The sequence below is a fragment of the Leptonychotes weddellii genome, chromosome 9 (genome assembly GCF_054177405.1).
Source record: "Leptonychotes weddellii isolate Sample4059 chromosome 9, ASM5417740v2, whole genome shotgun sequence".
Classification (NCBI taxonomy): domain Eukaryota; kingdom Metazoa; phylum Chordata; class Mammalia; order Carnivora; family Phocidae; genus Leptonychotes; species Leptonychotes weddellii.
The window spans coordinates 65,858,378-65,874,876 of NC_138377.1; the positions used below are offsets into that span (position 1 = coordinate 65,858,378).

The window sequence follows — 16,499 nt, forward strand, 5'->3', positions numbered from 1 at the left end:
AAAAAAAAAGAAAAAGAAAAAAACTTAAGGAAAAAACCATTTGACTAAAGAACAAGTAAGAAATACAGTAGTATTTGGTCAGTATTGTGGAAGTTTCAGTAATCCATTTGTTATGCAACAAACCATCCCAATACTTAGTATCTTAAACAATAATTATATAATTGCCTATGATTCCATGAATTGTCTAGGCAGGCCTCAGATAGAATGTCTTGTCTATGTTCCGTGTAGTGAGGGTTGAGCTCACTTGGGCAACTCTGATTTGGGCTGGAGGATCCAAGATGGCTTCATTCACTTTTGGCCCTTCAGCTGAGTGGCTGGAATGTTGGGGCCTCTTTCTTTATTGTCTTTTCATCCTGTGGGCCCCTTTCCCTTTCAAGTCTTTCAATCTCTAGGATATCTCTTTCTCTCTCTCAGGGTAAATGGGCTCCCATGATGGCCCAGGTCTCCAAGAAGGTAAAAGCAGTGCAAGCTGCAAGGCTCTTCAGGCCTAGACTCTGAAACTCAAAGAATATCACTTCTGCCACATTCTGTTGGCCGAACTAGTCAAAAGGCCTGCTCAGATCCAAGAGGAGAGAAAATAAGCTTTACCTCTTAAAAGGAAGAGTGGCAAAGTCACCCTGCATAAAGGCATATGGGATGGGAAGCATTGTGACTAACTCTAGAAACAGTCTACCACAGCAGATATGAAGAAAAGTTAAGAAATGTAGTGCATGCAGCACTCATCTGCTCACAGCTAGGCTTGCACTATGTCTTGACTAGAAGAGGTCTGGCTAAGATTCCTTTCCCTATGCACTGCTCAGGATTGTATGCAGACTGGCTAAGAGTGGGCAGAAAACTGGTCATGAGGAGTCTAGAAAGAATCCCCCTATAAGCAGAGCATGCTGAGTGGCCCTCCTGTGCTCCTAAAATTTGCCTGATTTACTAATGTAATAATTTACCCAAAGTGAATGTGAAAGCAAAGACTTCTGGAAGCTGCCCTTGATTTGGCTGACTTTTAGGAATATCTGTGCTACTTCTTTGGCTTCCTCTGTAGGTAAGGGGAGGCAATACAGGCCTTAGATATCTTGAATTCTACCAGAGACTGAATCTCTTCCACTAGAAAATCCTTCCTTTCCTAGACAAAAATGCTTATATTGTTTAGGGGTTAACCTATGGAATTCCATCTTCAAGATGAATCAACTCCTTTCTTCTACAAGGCTATGTCCAATACTCTTTTCTCCCCCGAGACTATTTAACTTAACTGCTATATGATTTCTATATATTTTATTTCTATATGTTAAGGATCTTGAAAGAAAGTGATCTTATAACAAGTGAGGGATTCAGATTTGTGAACAATGAACTCTTAACAATTTTTTTAATTTTTATTTTATTTTTATTTTTTTTTTTTTTAAGATTTTATTTATTTATTTGACAGAGAGAGCACAAGTAGGCAGAGCAGCAGGCAGAGAGAGAGGGAGAAGCAGGCTCTCCTCTGAGCAGGGAGCCCGATGCGGGGCTCGATCTCAGGACCCTGGGATCATGACCTGAGCCGAAGGCAGACGCCCAACTGACTGAGCCACCCAGGCGCCCCTTAACAATTTTTTTAAAATGGATTTTAGGTTTTTGGGTTTTTTTTTAAAAAGTATTTTATTTATTTATTTGAGAGAGAGCACAGAGGGAGAGTGAGAGGGAGAAGCAGACTCCCCACTGGGTAGGGAGCCCAATGTGGGCCGAATCCCGGGACCTTGAGACCACGACCCGAGCCGAAGGCAGACGCCTAACTGAGCCACCCAGGCGCCCCTTAACAATTCTACAATATAGGTGTGCCTGGGTGGCTCAGTCAGTTAAGTGTGTGCCTTCAGCTCAGGTCATGATCCCAGGGTCCTGGGATTGAGCCCCAGGTTGGGCTCCCTGCTTAGCGGGAAGCCTGCTTCTTTCCCTCCCTCTGCTTATGCTCTCTCTCTGTCAGATAAAAAAAAAAAAAATCTGTAATATAGCATTAATGGTATTATCTTACTTCAGGAATGATACATATGTCTAAACATAGGGCCACACAGGATACATCCCAAACGAAAGTACAAAAGCATCCCTTGTCCACTTTCTTGGCAGTTGCTAGACCCAGGTCCTTAAAGGAAGCCAAAACCCTTAGGTAGAGCAGTCCTCTTCAGTAGTCTTCCATGATCTCATATCAGCCAACTTTTCCAAGAGTATTTCAGCTGAGGAAGATAGCATTTTCCTTTGAATTAAGTATAGTCCTGAGAATTAAATGTCCAGAGATACTCATGTGAGCCCATATACATTTCTGTGTCCTCTGCTTGAAGGCTCACATATAAAGTCATGCATCTCAAACAAACAAACAAACAAACACACAAAGTTACACGTCTCAAAAGATGGTGTAAATTGCCTAGTAAGTATATTAAATTGAGAAAAAAGGTTGGAAATGAATATTTTGATCACTACTAAATCTTTGCTGAATAAATGGATGAAACTGCTACATTCCAATACACATACATCTTTCTTCTCAATAGCTCCCACTTCTCATATTCACCCATTCCTTTCCATTACTATCCATAACCAGCTTCTGAGTTAATTAAAGGCCCTATCACCAAACACGGCTGAAATAAGCTACTAACTGGGGTCCTTTGCAGGCTCCACTGGTAGAGCGTGTGACCCTTTAATAGTTTTTTTTTTTTTTAAGATTTTATTTATTTATTTGACAGAGAGAGAGAGATCACAAGTAGGCAGGCAAGCAGGCAGAGGGAGAGGGAGAAGCAGGCTCCCCGCTGAGCATGGATCCCCATGCAGGAAGGCGGAAGCTCTATCCCAGGACACTGGGATCATGACCTGAGCCGAAGGCAGACGCTTAACCGACTGAGCCACCCAGGCACCCCAAGGGGTTTTGGGTTCAAGCCCCACCTTGGGCATAGAGTCTACTTTAAAAAAAAAAGGCTACTATTTTCCCTGTCTCTAAACTCTCCTTCCTCCCCATCTCAATCCAAGTAGAACACTAGATTAATCTTTAAAGAGCTGCCTATTCACAAACCCTAAAGTGTTCCCTGCTGTATTCTGAATAAATTTTAACTTCTTTACTAAGGTAACATGTACCTTTTTCCATCCGGCCTCACATATGGAAACATAAATGACCTCCTAAATTCTCTAATGTAATTCTCTTTGTTCTAGCAAACCAATCTGGATTGGCAGGATATACATCATGATTTCCTAACTCTAGATCTTTTCTTTTTATCATGTCCTCAGCCTGGAATTTTCTCCTATAGCTTCATCTGTTGAAGCCATAGCTGTCATTTCAATCCTGAACCTTTTTTATTTTAAGTAAGCTCCGTCCCTTGATCCCAGGACCCGGCTGGGGAGGCAGATGCTCAACCGACTGAGTCTCCCAGGTGTCCCCAAATAAAATCTTAACAACAACAAAAAAGATATCTGCACCATCAGTCCTCCTCTTTTTCTTTTTTAAATAAATGTGGTTTTTAAAAAAAATTGAGAGAGGGGCAGGTGGCGGAGAGTGGGGGGAGGCAGAGAGAGAGGGGAGGGGAGAAGCAGACACCCTGTTGAACAGGGACCCAGCCATGTGGCTAGACACCAGGACCCTGGCCTCATGACCTGAGCCTAAGGCAGATGCTTAACCAATTGAGCTACCCAGGAGCCCCAGTCCTCCTTCTCTTTCAAAGGAGGGCACCTCCAGGTACACACCTATAGACTGTAAACCAATGTAATAGCTGTATCTTTTTTTTTTTTTTTTTAAGATTTTATTTATTTGACACAGAGAGAGACAGCGAGAGAAGGAACACAAGCAGGGGGAGCGGGAGAGGGAGAAGCAGGCTTCCCGCAGAGCAGGGATCCCCACGCAGGGCTGGATCCCAGTGCCCTGGGATCACGACCTGAGCTGAAGGCAGAAACTTAACGACTGAGCCACCCAGGCGCCGCCTAATAGCTGTATCTTTATAAATGAATGCATGAAAACATAAAACGGCAACACCTACAGCAGAAAAGGTATGTTAGTATCTAACTGTCAAAAGGAATTAGTTGCCCTTCATTTTAAAAATCTGTACCACTGGGGCACCTGACTGGCTCAGTCAGTGGAGCATACAACTCTTGATCTCCATGTGGTGAGTTCAAGCCCCATATGGGGTGTAGAGATTACTTAAAAATAAAATCTTTTAAAAATAAATAAAAATCTGTACTACACTTGCTGCTCTATTAGTGCTGTCTTAACACCTTGGGTCAACTCCTTACATCAACAAGGCCGCGTGCGCCTCTTTAAGCAACATGGCTGTTCTGCCAGGCACTAATATGGAAACCACAGCTTCACGGCGCCCGGAAGAACGGGGGAGCTCCTATTAAAAATATTTCCGCCATCCTGCCAACACCTAAGGTGGCTCTCATTTGAGCTTCAAAGCGAGCGGGAAACGGAAAATGACTTCCCGGCTAGCGCATTACCCGGAACTCTTTCCAGTTAGCCTGGGGGTGTCCGCGGGAGAATTGGAGATTTCCTGCGGCTGGGGCTGGGAGGTGCTAGTCCACCGCGCCTGATTCGAGACGTGTCCCGGCTGAGGGACTAGGATGTCGGACACGTGGAGTTCTATCCAGGCCCACAAAAAGCAGCTGGACTCGCTGCGAGAGAGGCTGCAGCGGAGGCGGAAGCAGGACTCGGGGCACTTGGGTGAGGCGCGGGGCTGTCCGGGCCGAGGTTTAGCCAGGGAGGGCGGGAGGGAACCCTGGAGAAAAAGAGCTTCCAAGCCAGCACCCTTTCCCAAGCGGCCATTTCTTTAATACCTGGTACATCAGTACTCTCCTCTTCACCCTCAGCACACAGACGTTTCGTCCTCCTGTGCGTAGTCGCAGTTCCGTTCCACCCCGGGCCTTGGTTCACTCCTCCAGTTCACTTTCTTGGGACAGAAGCCTGGTCCCCACCACCCCACCCCACCCTCGTCCGCTTGGCAGACTCCTCTTAAGTCTGCGGGAACGTTGCCTTTGCTAGGCCTCTCAGCCCCCCCATCCCTTGAAACAGTTAAGCCCCCCCCTTTTTTTTTGCTCCTATGGCGCTTTGTTCTTCCGTTATAGCGACTGCTTTGTAGTGGTCGTTTCTTTGCCACTGTAGCCACCATGAGAACACGGACCGAAACTTTATATCCACAGTGACCAGCTCAGGGACCCTCACAGAGTTGCTAAATGAGTAGAAGAAATGGTATTGTCTTAGCCATCTGCGTTCCAAGCAGAAACCTGAAAATATTTGTTTTATGTTTTTAAACTTTTTCTCCCCTCCGTTGCCCCTGTGTCACAAAACTTGAAGGAACCTCAAATGATTGTCCAATTTTATCTACCCCTATCCCCAGCACAAGCCCTGGGTTATTTAAGGCAAATCAGTTACAAAGATCTACAAGGATAGTGAATCCATACCATCCTTGTGGTAGTTTGTTCCAATGTTTATTAGTATACTAGAGTCCATCTCTAAATCTTGTCTTGGTACATATCAGGTCCATGTGCTCATGTTCTGGCCCCTGGAACCTAGAAGATGTTCTGTCAGGACTTTGACACCATAATAAACAAACATCTGTTAAGTATTTACAGTGTGCCTAACAAAAAATGGACAAAGATAAGTAACATATTGTCTCTGCTCTCAGGGAGTTTAAAATTTAGGGGGGATAAAGGATTGATGCTTATAAAAAAAATTCAGATGCTTATAAAAAATCCAGAACTATGATATGATATATGTAAAATGCTGAATGAATGAATCCAAAATAAGTATAGACAGGGAAGGGAAAAGTAACAAGAGTTGGCTTTATTTGCAAAGGCAACATGAGTTAGTTAGCACTTGTGATTTGATCTTGATGGCTACATAGGACTTAGATAATTAAAGAGAAGTTAAGAGGGCAGGGCAAGTAGAGGAAGAAGAAGTACAAGTCCTATGATCGGAGTTCAATTAGTAGTCGATTTTAAGTTCCATTTCACTTTTCCATGGTAATAACCACACTTTGGTATTAACCAAACTTCATGCCATGTGCAAACCTAACTATTAGAGTGTCGATACTTCAGTTTCTTGCTAAGCATGTTTAATAATTCTGACAACAAGATTGTATTCTCCCTTGAATGTAAATATTCTTTTTTTTTCTTTTTTTGGATATAAATATCTCTTGACTTAATCTCTTGACCCACTTAATATATGGTTAGGATTCCTAGTACATCTCGCCTAAAGAATATGGTTAAGACTTACATAAAAATATTTTTAAGGTTGTGCTTAAACATGTATTGTCTTCTGGCCCAGAGCTTTGGCTCGCCCATCTGGTACTGTGGGAGTAGATAGAGATAAAACACAAAATAAACCAGCCTATCACTGTTCTTTCTTTGAATTATTTTGGTTATTCCAAAGAACCTATTTCTTTGAGCATTAGGATTCTTAGGAAAACATGAGACATACTCTATTAGTTTATTAATCAAGTTTCCATGTCAGAATAACCAAAGGCTTGCTGATAATTTAGATCATTCCATTCTTTTCTCACAGGAAATAAAAATTTTCTTACTACCTCTTGGTTTTTATAGCATTACTGAAATCTGATACTTAATTGTTTACTACAAAGCTCAGTGAGAAAAGACAAGGATATTAAGTGAACTAAAATGTATCCATATCATTAATGAATGCAAATACCATGGACAAAGAAACATTGGGAGACTTTCCTTAGTTTGGCATTTTTAAAGTACATTTTTTTTTTTTCCAATAGGTTTATGGCCTTCATGGTAGTGATGGTTTCATGGTGTGTAACCTTATTTCCAAACTCATCAAGTTATATCTGTTAAGTATATTCAGCTCTTTACATTCAGTCATACCTTAAAGTGGTTTGTTTGTTTGTTTATTTAATTAATTTATTTATTTTCCCTTAAGGTGGTTTAAAAAAAAAAGGTGTAGAGGTATTATCTATAGGGAGCATAGGCCTTTTAAAATTTTTATTTAGATATTTTTTATTATTACTTTTTTAGGTCTTTATTTTTTTAAAGATGTATTTAGAGAGAGGGCCTGCCAACGAGTGGGGGGAGAGGCAAAGGGAGAGAATCTTCTAGCAGACTCCCCGCTGAGCACGTGGCCTGATGTGGGGCTTGATCTGATGACCCATGAGATCATGACCTGAGCCAAAACCAAGGGTTGGATGCTTTATCTACTGAACCACCCTGGTGCCATAGCCGTTTTTTAATAAACAAAATAAAGCTCATATTAATGGCAGCAGGATATGTAAGGTACCTGGCACAAAGTTTGAACATGAATTAAGGGGGAGGGGTAATGGATAATTTATGGCTTACCTAAAATATTAAAAATTTCAGAGCTGCATAACAAAGGACCTGTATCCTGGGTATTGACTTAAAACTTACCCACATCTTCCTTTAGCCCCATTTTCTGTTAACAGTGTCTTTGGTTTAGTAGCTAATATGATTTACTCCCTTTGGCATACTGTAGGAGTTAAAGATATATAATGAGTTATATCAGTATATAATGTATAAAACAAATAAATATATGTATAATGAGTTATATCAGTGTATAATAATGAGCTACATCAGTATATAATATATAGAACAATTTGTGGGGGGTGCCTGGGCGGCTCAGTTGTTAGGCGTCTGCCTTCGGCTTAGGTCATGATCCCAGGGTTCTGGGATCGAGCCCCACATCGGGCTCCCTGCTCAGCTGGAAGCCTCCTTCTCCCTCTCCCTCTGCAGCTCCCCCTGCTTGTGCTCGCTCTCTCTGTCAAATAAATAAATTTAAAAAAAAACAATTTGTGGGTGTAATGCCTGAAATCCTAATTTTAAAGATTTTATTTATTTATTTGCGAGAGAGAGAGCATGTGCGCAGGTGCATGAGAGCATGAGTGGGGAGGGGCAGACGGAGAGGGAGAAGCACTCCCTGCTGATCAGGGAGACTGAGGTGGGGCTCCATCCCAGGACCCTGAGATCATGACCTGAGCCGAAGGCAGATGCTTAACTGACTGAGCCACCCAGGCCCCCCTGAAATCCTGAAATCCTAATCTTTTTTTTTTTTTTTTAAGATTTCATTTATTTATTTGTCAGAGAAAGAGAGCACTTGCACGCACACAAGCGGGGGCGGGGGGGGGAGCACAAGCAGGGGGAGACGCAGGCAGAGGGAGAAGCAGGCTTCCCACCGAGCAAGGAGCCTGATGCAGGACTCAATCTCAGGACCCTGGGATCATGACCAGAGCCAAAGGCAGGCACTTAACCGACTAAGCCACCCAGGCATCCCTGAAATCCTAATTTTATTTTATTTTTTTAAAAGATATTTATTTATTTGAGAGAGAGACAGGGATAGCGACAGAAATAGCACAAGCAGGAGAGGGAGAAGCAGGCTCTCCACTGAGCAGGGAGCTCAACGTGGGGCTTGATCCCAGGACCCTGAGATCATGGCCTGATCCGAAGGCAGGCTCTTAACCAACTGAGCCACCAGGCGCCCTTGAAATCCTAATTTTAGAATACCTTGTTTCTTCTGCCTTAAAAATGATACTTATTATTGACTGTGCTTCAGTTGCTTAATGAAAGAAGTTTTTGGTTACTTCAAAATATTTTAAAACTTGACTGATTTTAAAAAAAAAAAGTTGAGTTTTCTCTCATTGTAAATTGTAATTGGGGTATTTTAGCTCAAGTTTATTAGACTCCTAGAATCTCTGAGTTGCAAGGACTTCAGTAGTCATCATTCAATCCTGTTCAGTGCAGAAATTTTGCCTGTAGTCTTCCAAGTAAGCTAAATAATACCTGTCACTTATATTTCTTACATATTTTTAGCTTGGGTCCGTTGCTCTTGAATTCTTTTTCGTCTCGACCTTGAAAGTGCTTCAGGGATCTCCATGTATACAGTACCTCTTTGCCAAACAAAACAAGGAACTTGTATGAGTTCATCTGGCAAATGTTCTACTCTAAGATTCAGCAGAACATAAAGGAATCATAAGCAAAGTGAACAAAGTTGTCAGTTATTTTTTTTTTTAAAGATTTTATTTATTTATTTGACAGAGAGAGACACAGTGAGAGAGGGAACACAAGCAGAGGGAGTGGGAGAGGGAGAAGCAGGCTTCCCACTGAGCAGGGAGCCCGATGCGGGGCTCGATCCCAGGACCCTGGGATCATGACCTGAGCTGAAGGCAGACGCTTAACGACTGAGCCGCCCAGGCACCCCAGTTCTGTCAGTTATTTAACATTTCCAGCTAGTATGGTATTGTGGAGTCTGTTTTCCAAATAGGGTGTAACTTATTTTCATAAAATGTAACTGTTCCAGCAAGGTGTTTGATATAGTTCAGCTCCGTTTTCCTTGGAATTTGTGAGTCAAATTTTACTAAAGTCAATTCCATTAGAGTAAAAATGTTTAAGTAACCAAAATATTTCTAAATGTAAACTAATGACCCGCTCATATCTTAAAATATTTAACAGAATTCTGATACAAGTCCTGAGTTAAATATTTCATTTTTTTTTTTAAAGATTTATTTATTTATTTATTTGACACAGAGAGAGAGACAGGGAGAGAGGGAACACAAGCAGGGGGAGTGGGAGAGGGAAGCAGGCTTCCCGCTGAGCAGAGAGCCCTATGCGGGGCTCGATCCCAGGACCCTGGGATCATGACCTGAGCCGAAGGCAGACGCTTAACGACTGAGCCACCCAGGTGCCCCTGTATTTTATTTTTTTAAGATTTTATTTATTTGTGAGAGAGAGCGAGTGAGAGAGAGCACAAGTGGGGGTAGGAGCAGAGGAAGAAGCAGACTCCCCACTAAGCAGGGAGCCAGACGAGGGGCTCAGTCCCAGGACCCTGGGACCATGACACGAGCCGAAGGCAGACGCTTAACTGACTGAGCTACCCAGGTGCCCTTCTGCAGAATTTTATAAAATTTTTGTGTTTTGAGTGTTAGAGGTCACATTCTAGGGACACCTGGCTGGCTCAGGCAATAGAGCGCACAACTCTTGATCTTGGGCTTGTAAGTTTGAGCCCTATGTTGGGTGTAGAGATTACTTAAAAACAAAATCTTTAAAAATAAAGAAAAAGGTCCTATTCTAATCCTCAATACTGTCATTTTACATATCCTCTGATGTCCAGTGGCCTTGATTCTTTAAAATTCAAACTCCATTCCTCAGAAGAGCTGATCACAGCTTAGGTTGTTGAAAATATCTCTGGCTTTAAAATTTGGGTTGATTATTATTTAAAAGATTTTTTTTAAAGGTTTATTTATTTATTAGAGAGAGAGCACGTATGTGCAAGCAAGCTGGGGGAGGGGCAGAGGGAGAGAGAAACTCTTTAGCAGATTCCCCGCTGAGCTCGGAGCCCACCATGGGGCTCAAACTCAGGATCTTGAGATCATGACCTGAGGTGAAATGAAGAGTTGGGATGAATAACCACCCAGGTGCCCCTAAATTTGGGTTGATTATTTCGGTTGTCATTTAGAGTGACTGAAGGGAGGTGGTATGGACATTTAAATCTACCATGCTGCTAATTTCCTTTGAACCACAGCAGGGACTGGAATTAGGAAAATACCTCTTACTCAGAGAAAAGGTAAGTGGTTCCCAGAAAATCCAGGATTATCTTGGCAAAGCAGTGAATGCTTGAGTATGATTGAGGAAAGGTGATCTAGTGCTAAATTTGGTCAGAGAATTCTCTGCATGAAATGAAAGTACATGCTGTGAATGTTGGAGAATTTGACTCCTGAGGAGTGTCTAGACAGACCTACAGTGGTTGCCCTTTATCATTTTCTTCACTTTTCTTCACTCCTAGATCTACGAAATCCAGAGGCAGCACTGTCTCCCACCTTCCGCAGTGACAGCCCAGTGCCTACTGCACCCACTTCTGGTGGCCCTAAGCCCAGCACAGCTTCAGCAGTTCCTGAACTAGCTACAGACCCCGAGTTAGAGAAGAAATTGTTACACCACCTCTCTGATCTGGCCTTAACATTGCCCACTGATGCTGTGTCCATCCGTCTTGCCATCTCCACGGTAATGATCTGATAAGACAGGGTTGGGATATACCACTTCTTTGCTTCAGTTCATGGTCAGTGTCTTATTGCCTTTCCCTCCCCTCCTTCCCTAGCCAGATGCCCCTGCCACTCAAGATGGGGTAGAAAGCCTCCTACAGAAGTTTGCAGCTCAGGAGTTGATTGAGGTAAAACGAGGTCTCTTACAAGATGACGCACATCCCACTCTTGTGACTTATGCTGATCATTCCAAGCTCTCTGCTATGATGGGTGCTGTGGCAGAAAAGAAGGGCCCTGGGGAGGTAACAGGGACTATCACAGGGCAGAAGCGGCGTGCAGAGCAGGACTCAACCACAGTAGCTGCCTTTGCTAGCTCTTTGGCCTCTGGCCTGGCCTCTACAGCATCAGAAGCAGCCAAGGAGCCAACCAAGAAATCAAGGAAACATGCTGCCTCAGATGTTGATCTGGAGATAGAGAGCCTTCTGAACCAACAGTCTACTAAGGAACAACAGAGTAAGAAGGTAGGGGTAGATGGAAATGCTTTCACACATATACTTTGTTTCTTTGGGTTTTTTTTTAAGATTTTATTTTTTTAATATTTTTAATTTTTTTTATTTTTAGATTTTATTTATTTGACAGAGAGACACAGCGAGAGAGGGAACACAAGCAGAGGGAGTGGGAGAGGGAGAAGCAAGCTTCCCGCTGAGCAGGGAGCCCGACGCGGGGCTCGATCCTAGGACCCTGGGATCATGACCTGAGCTGAAGGCAGACGCTTAACGACTGAGCCACCCAGGCGCCCCTTAAAGATTTTTAATAATCTCTGCACCCATTGTGGGGCTCAGACTTACAACCCCAAGATCAAGAGTTGAATGCTCTACCAACTGAGCCAACCCGGCAGCTTTGGTTGGGAGGGATTTACCCCTAGGGCAAGGAGCAGTTCTTAGGGTTGAGGGTTTAGAATAGTGGTTGTCAACTGGGGATTATTTTTCCCCACTTCCTTCCCCCAGAGAACATTTAGCAGTGTCTGAAGACATTGTGGTTGTCGCAACACAGGGTCGTGCTACAGGCATCTACTGGGTAGAGGCAAGCAATACTGTTAAGCATCCTACAATCATAGTAGGATAATCCCCACACGACAAAGAATTACTTCCCCCAAATGTCAATAATGCCAATGTTGAGAAACTCCGATTTTGAGAATGTCTGTCATTGGAAGAATCATCAGGTAAAAGGAAGAGGAACCCAAATATAGGAATAGAGGGAGATGAATGGAGATGAATACTGGAAGGTAGTTACCATGGACCATTAATTAGGGAAACTGATAATTAACCAATGTGATTGGCAGTTAACTGTGGTTCTGAATATAAATAATGGACTCACATGAATTCTTACCTATTTGCTACTTCTAGATGTGTAAATATGAACAAGTTAAATTTAACTTCTCTTGAGCCTTAGTCTTCTCATCTCTAAAGTGAGGATAACCAGAGTACCCTCCCTTACAGAACTGTTGCATAGACTCAGCTAAACAGTAAAGTGCTTAGTACTTACTGTGTCTTGGTTATGTAAATATAAGTGGTTTTGGTGGGAAGGATTGCTTTCCTGGGGAGGGGAGGTTAACTTAATGCTCAGCAGTAGGAACCAGGCTTCTTATATTTTAATTCCATCCCAAATGCAGATCTGTAAGAAAGGACTGAACCCATGATAAATCTCCTAGAACTCCCAATTTTCCCGTATTAGGTTAGCTCATTCACCTCTTACAACAGGACATTGTCAAGTAGAATTTAGGGAGGTGGTTTAGGGCTCATTTTATCTGCAAACCCTTTTAAGTCTAAGACTTCTTTTGTCATAGGTCAGTCAGGAGATCCTAGAGTTATTAAATACAACAACAGCCAAGGAACAGTCCATTGTTGAAAAGTTTCGCTCACGAGGTCGGGCCCAAGTACAAGAGTTCTGTGACTATGGAACCAAGGAGGAGTGTATGAAAGCCAGTGATGCTGACCGGCCCTGCCGCAAGCTGCACTTCAGGTGTCTTGGGAGGGAGAGAGGTGGGGTGGGGCTCCCAGACGCACTCATTCCTTTTCAGCACATTTCTTCCAGTCACTGGGGTTCTGTCTTTGATCCTGTCATTAAATGGTTTTAATGATTTGTATTAGACCTCCAGATTCTGAAGGTGTACTTTCAGAAGTAGTGTTCTGTGGGAGAGAATACAGACTGCACTCCCAAACAGATGTGAGATTTTTTTAAATAATGTCCCTTTCTTCTTGCATTAGCAAGGCATCTCTGTCTCTGAGGCCCAGTAAAAGTTAAAGTTCTCTGGAAGGATGATCTTAGGAGAAGTAGGAACTTGGGCTCTAAGGCCAGTGTTTTATTCAGCTCTAACCAGAAAGCCCTTTTTCCTGTCCTAAGAAAGTTGTCTTTGCTCAGAGAGGAATTAAATTCTTCTTTAGTGTGAATTATGGATTTCCATGTTACCTGCTTCCTTTCTCTGAAAACTCTTGGAGGAAGCTCTAAAGATAAAATTAGGAGAGGGTAATAAAAGACAAAATTTTGAAACAGTTTGGAACTTGAACTATGGGATCTGACTCTGGAACACCATCTTGATTCTCATTCTCCCTTTTTATTTTCCCAGACGAATCATCAATAAACACACTGATGAGTCATTAGGTGACTGCTCTTTCCTTAACACATGTTTCCACATGGATACCTGCAAATATGTTCACTATGAAATTGATGCTTGCATGGATTCTGAGGCTCCTGGGAGCAAAGACCATACACCTAGCCAGGAGCTTGCTCTTACACAGAGTGTTGGAGGTGACTCCAGTGCAGATCGACTCTTCCCTCCTCAGGTACCTGTCCGCTCAGAAAACTTATTTCAGCTTAGAGACTTATATCTGAGTAGGGCAGCCATACATGTAGGAAAGCAGGCAATCTATCTTACGGATTGGGAATGGTGTGGGATATACATATTTATAATGGAATAGGAAAATCAAATGGAAAAGAGGGACTGGGGCCATGAATCTGAGAGTGAAGGAAGGGAAGATGACCAAATACCACCTCATGCAGTGGATCTGTTGTGATATCCGCTACCTGGACGTCAGTATCTTGGGCAAGTTTGCAGTTGTGATGGCTGACCCACCCTGGGATATTCACATGGAGCTGCCCTATGGGACCCTGACAGATGATGAGATGCGCAGGCTCAACATACCAGTACTGCAGGATGATGGCTTTCTCTTCCTCTGGGTCACAGGCAGGTAATGCAGTTCAAAGATATGTAGGTATGGGCAGATATAGTACAGAGTGAGTACTGGGTGGGAATAAAATCCTGGGTTTTCCTAGCCCTGCTATTAACTGTATGACTATGTCAGCCTTTTTTGCTACTGAGACCTACTGCCTGTATATAACATAAATGATACTTGAATTCTATTTAACTTTACATCTGTTCCTTATGAAAGGTAAGGCCATTGAGAATAGATACTGTTTTATGTTTTCATTCTTAGATCCATCCTGTTGCCCTAACGGTGTCTTGCATGTAAATGTTCACTGAATGTCTACTGAAAACATTTCGGTATCTTGAAGGGATAAAAAATACGGACATGAAAGCAGCTGTTTAACCCTTTTCTTTTTAGGGCCATGGAGTTGGGCAGAGAATGTCTGAACCTCTGGGGGTAAGTAGTGATCATTGTGTTGCTTTCTACTGAAGGAAATAGAAATGTAATTGCTGTAGTTGAGATGTGTTCTCTTCTCCCAAGTATTCCCTGTGAGTCCTTTCCTCTGTAGAGTAGATGGTACTACCCCTAAACTGTGAAAGCCGGATTAAAGCTCTAGTTCTCTTTCTTATGTCCCACAGTTATGAACGGGTAGATGAAATTATCTGGGTGAAGACAAATCAACTGCAGCGCATCATTCGGACAGGCCGTACAGGTCACTGGTTGAACCACGGGAAGGAACACTGCTTGGTGAGCAACACTGGGGCCCAGTTCAATAGGTGGAGCAGAAAGAGGAATTGTTGGACTTATTGAGAAAAAGTTCAAATGCTGGGGGTTCCATAAGGTAATCTGTTCTCTGTGGTGAGCAGGTTGGTGTCAAAGGAAATCCCCAAGGCTTCAACCAGGGTCTGGATTGCGATGTGATCGTAGCTGAGGTATGTGCTTCCCCAGGCATCCAAACCTTCCACATTATTCAAGTCAGGTGTGTTCCAGGTTCTCTCATTTGATCATAAATATAAATGGAAAGGGCTAGACTTGCAATCTTTGGTAACTTAAAAGTAACTAGAGCCTTGCTTTCCTAGGTTCGTTCTACCAGTCATAAACCAGATGAAATCTATGGCATGATTGAGAGACTATCCCCTGGCACTCGCAAGATTGAGTTATTTGGACGACCACACAATGTGCAGCCCAACTGGTAAGGCGAACATAGTAGCCCTCCTGTTTATGGTCAAGGATGGCTGTTAGTAGAGCTTTACCTCATATTTCAGTAGTTTAAAAATGGACTTCAGAGGATTCAGAAGCCACCCAAGCTTGTATTTAAACTGTTTTATGGGGCTTTGCAACATTCACTGGAGACCCAACAGGTTTTAAGACCCAAATCACTGCTCTCTAAAGGGTATCTACTAAAGATTTTCCTCAGTTATTCTATGGGATGTATTGAAATCTGCCCCCTGGTGGTTAAGAATCCATTTACTGTCAACAGTTTCAGTATCTTTCATACTGTTGGTAGAGCTTTGGAAGACATGTTGCTAGCATTTTTTTATCCAAAGAATACTCATTGGCAGCAACTTTGTGAAGTACGCCTGGTTAGCTCTCTGTTATTAACCCTTAAGTAATACAGAGCCAGCCTGTTTTAACACCAAAATCTACCCAATTCCTAACCAGTCATACTACCAAATACTATTCCAATATTAAGGTCTTCTTAAAAGAATTGGCATGAATATTAGATGAGATGATAGGCAGCCTTAATAGAAGGTAAGCATCTTTTAACAATATTAAGCCTTTTAATTCCAGGATTTTTGGTTTGCCCCTTCTTTATCTTTACTTCAGGATCACCCTTGGAAACCAACTGGATGGGATCCACCTACTAGACCCAGATGTGGTTGCCCGGTTCAAGCAAAGGTATCCAGATGGTATCATCTCTAAACCTAAAAATCTGTAGAAGCACTTCCTTACAGAGCTAAGCACCTACAGCCATGGCTCTGTAGGCTGCACCTGAAGAGTAATATTTGTACAATAGTTTTTCTTCCTTATTTAAATAAAAGTTTGTATTGTAGTTGGGATTTCAAGGTCAAAATCTGGCTCTGCCACTTAACATTGTGTGATCTCGTGCACCTTATCTCTCAGTAGGATTTCTTGCATGTAAGCTGGGAATATGCTACCTAACCTCACTGGGTTGTTGTAAGGTTCAAACTAAATGAGTGCATGGAAAGCATTAAAATGTTGATTATACTATATAGGATCAAAGTGATTAGCAGTTAGTACTACATGAATGTCGTAATCAAGAAGGGGGTTCTCTGGGACAGCTATTTCTCAAGGTAAGATTTGATTTCACTTAAGGTTATCATCATTAGGGCTA

At 42.6% G+C, this 16,499-nt stretch overlaps 1 protein-coding gene across 2 annotated transcripts; it reads left to right on the forward strand.

The window, feature by feature from the left end:
• The first annotated feature begins 4,388 nt into the window (after window positions 1–4,388).
• METTL3 (methyltransferase 3, N6-adenosine-methyltransferase complex catalytic subunit) lies at window positions 4,389–16,203 on the forward strand. 2 transcript variants are annotated; one of them, XM_081830788.1, is made up of 11 exons: window positions 4,389–4,657; window positions 10,742–10,959; window positions 11,054–11,125; window positions 12,784–12,959; window positions 13,564–13,780; window positions 13,998–14,185; window positions 14,561–14,599; window positions 14,782–14,890; window positions 15,010–15,075; window positions 15,223–15,335; window positions 15,971–16,203. In XM_081830788.1, the coding sequence occupies exons 1-11, from the start codon at window positions 4,558–4,560 to the stop codon at window positions 16,080–16,082; spliced, it is 1,410 nt and encodes a 469-aa protein (XP_081686914.1). In that variant the 5' UTR covers window positions 4,389–4,557; the 3' UTR covers window positions 16,083–16,203. The 2 variants fall into 2 exon arrangements, with proteins under 2 accessions (XP_081686914.1, XP_081686913.1); XM_081830787.1 differs by having other exon boundaries at window positions 4,391–4,657; window positions 11,054–11,458.
• The last annotated feature ends 296 nt before the right edge of the window (window positions 16,204–16,499 follow it).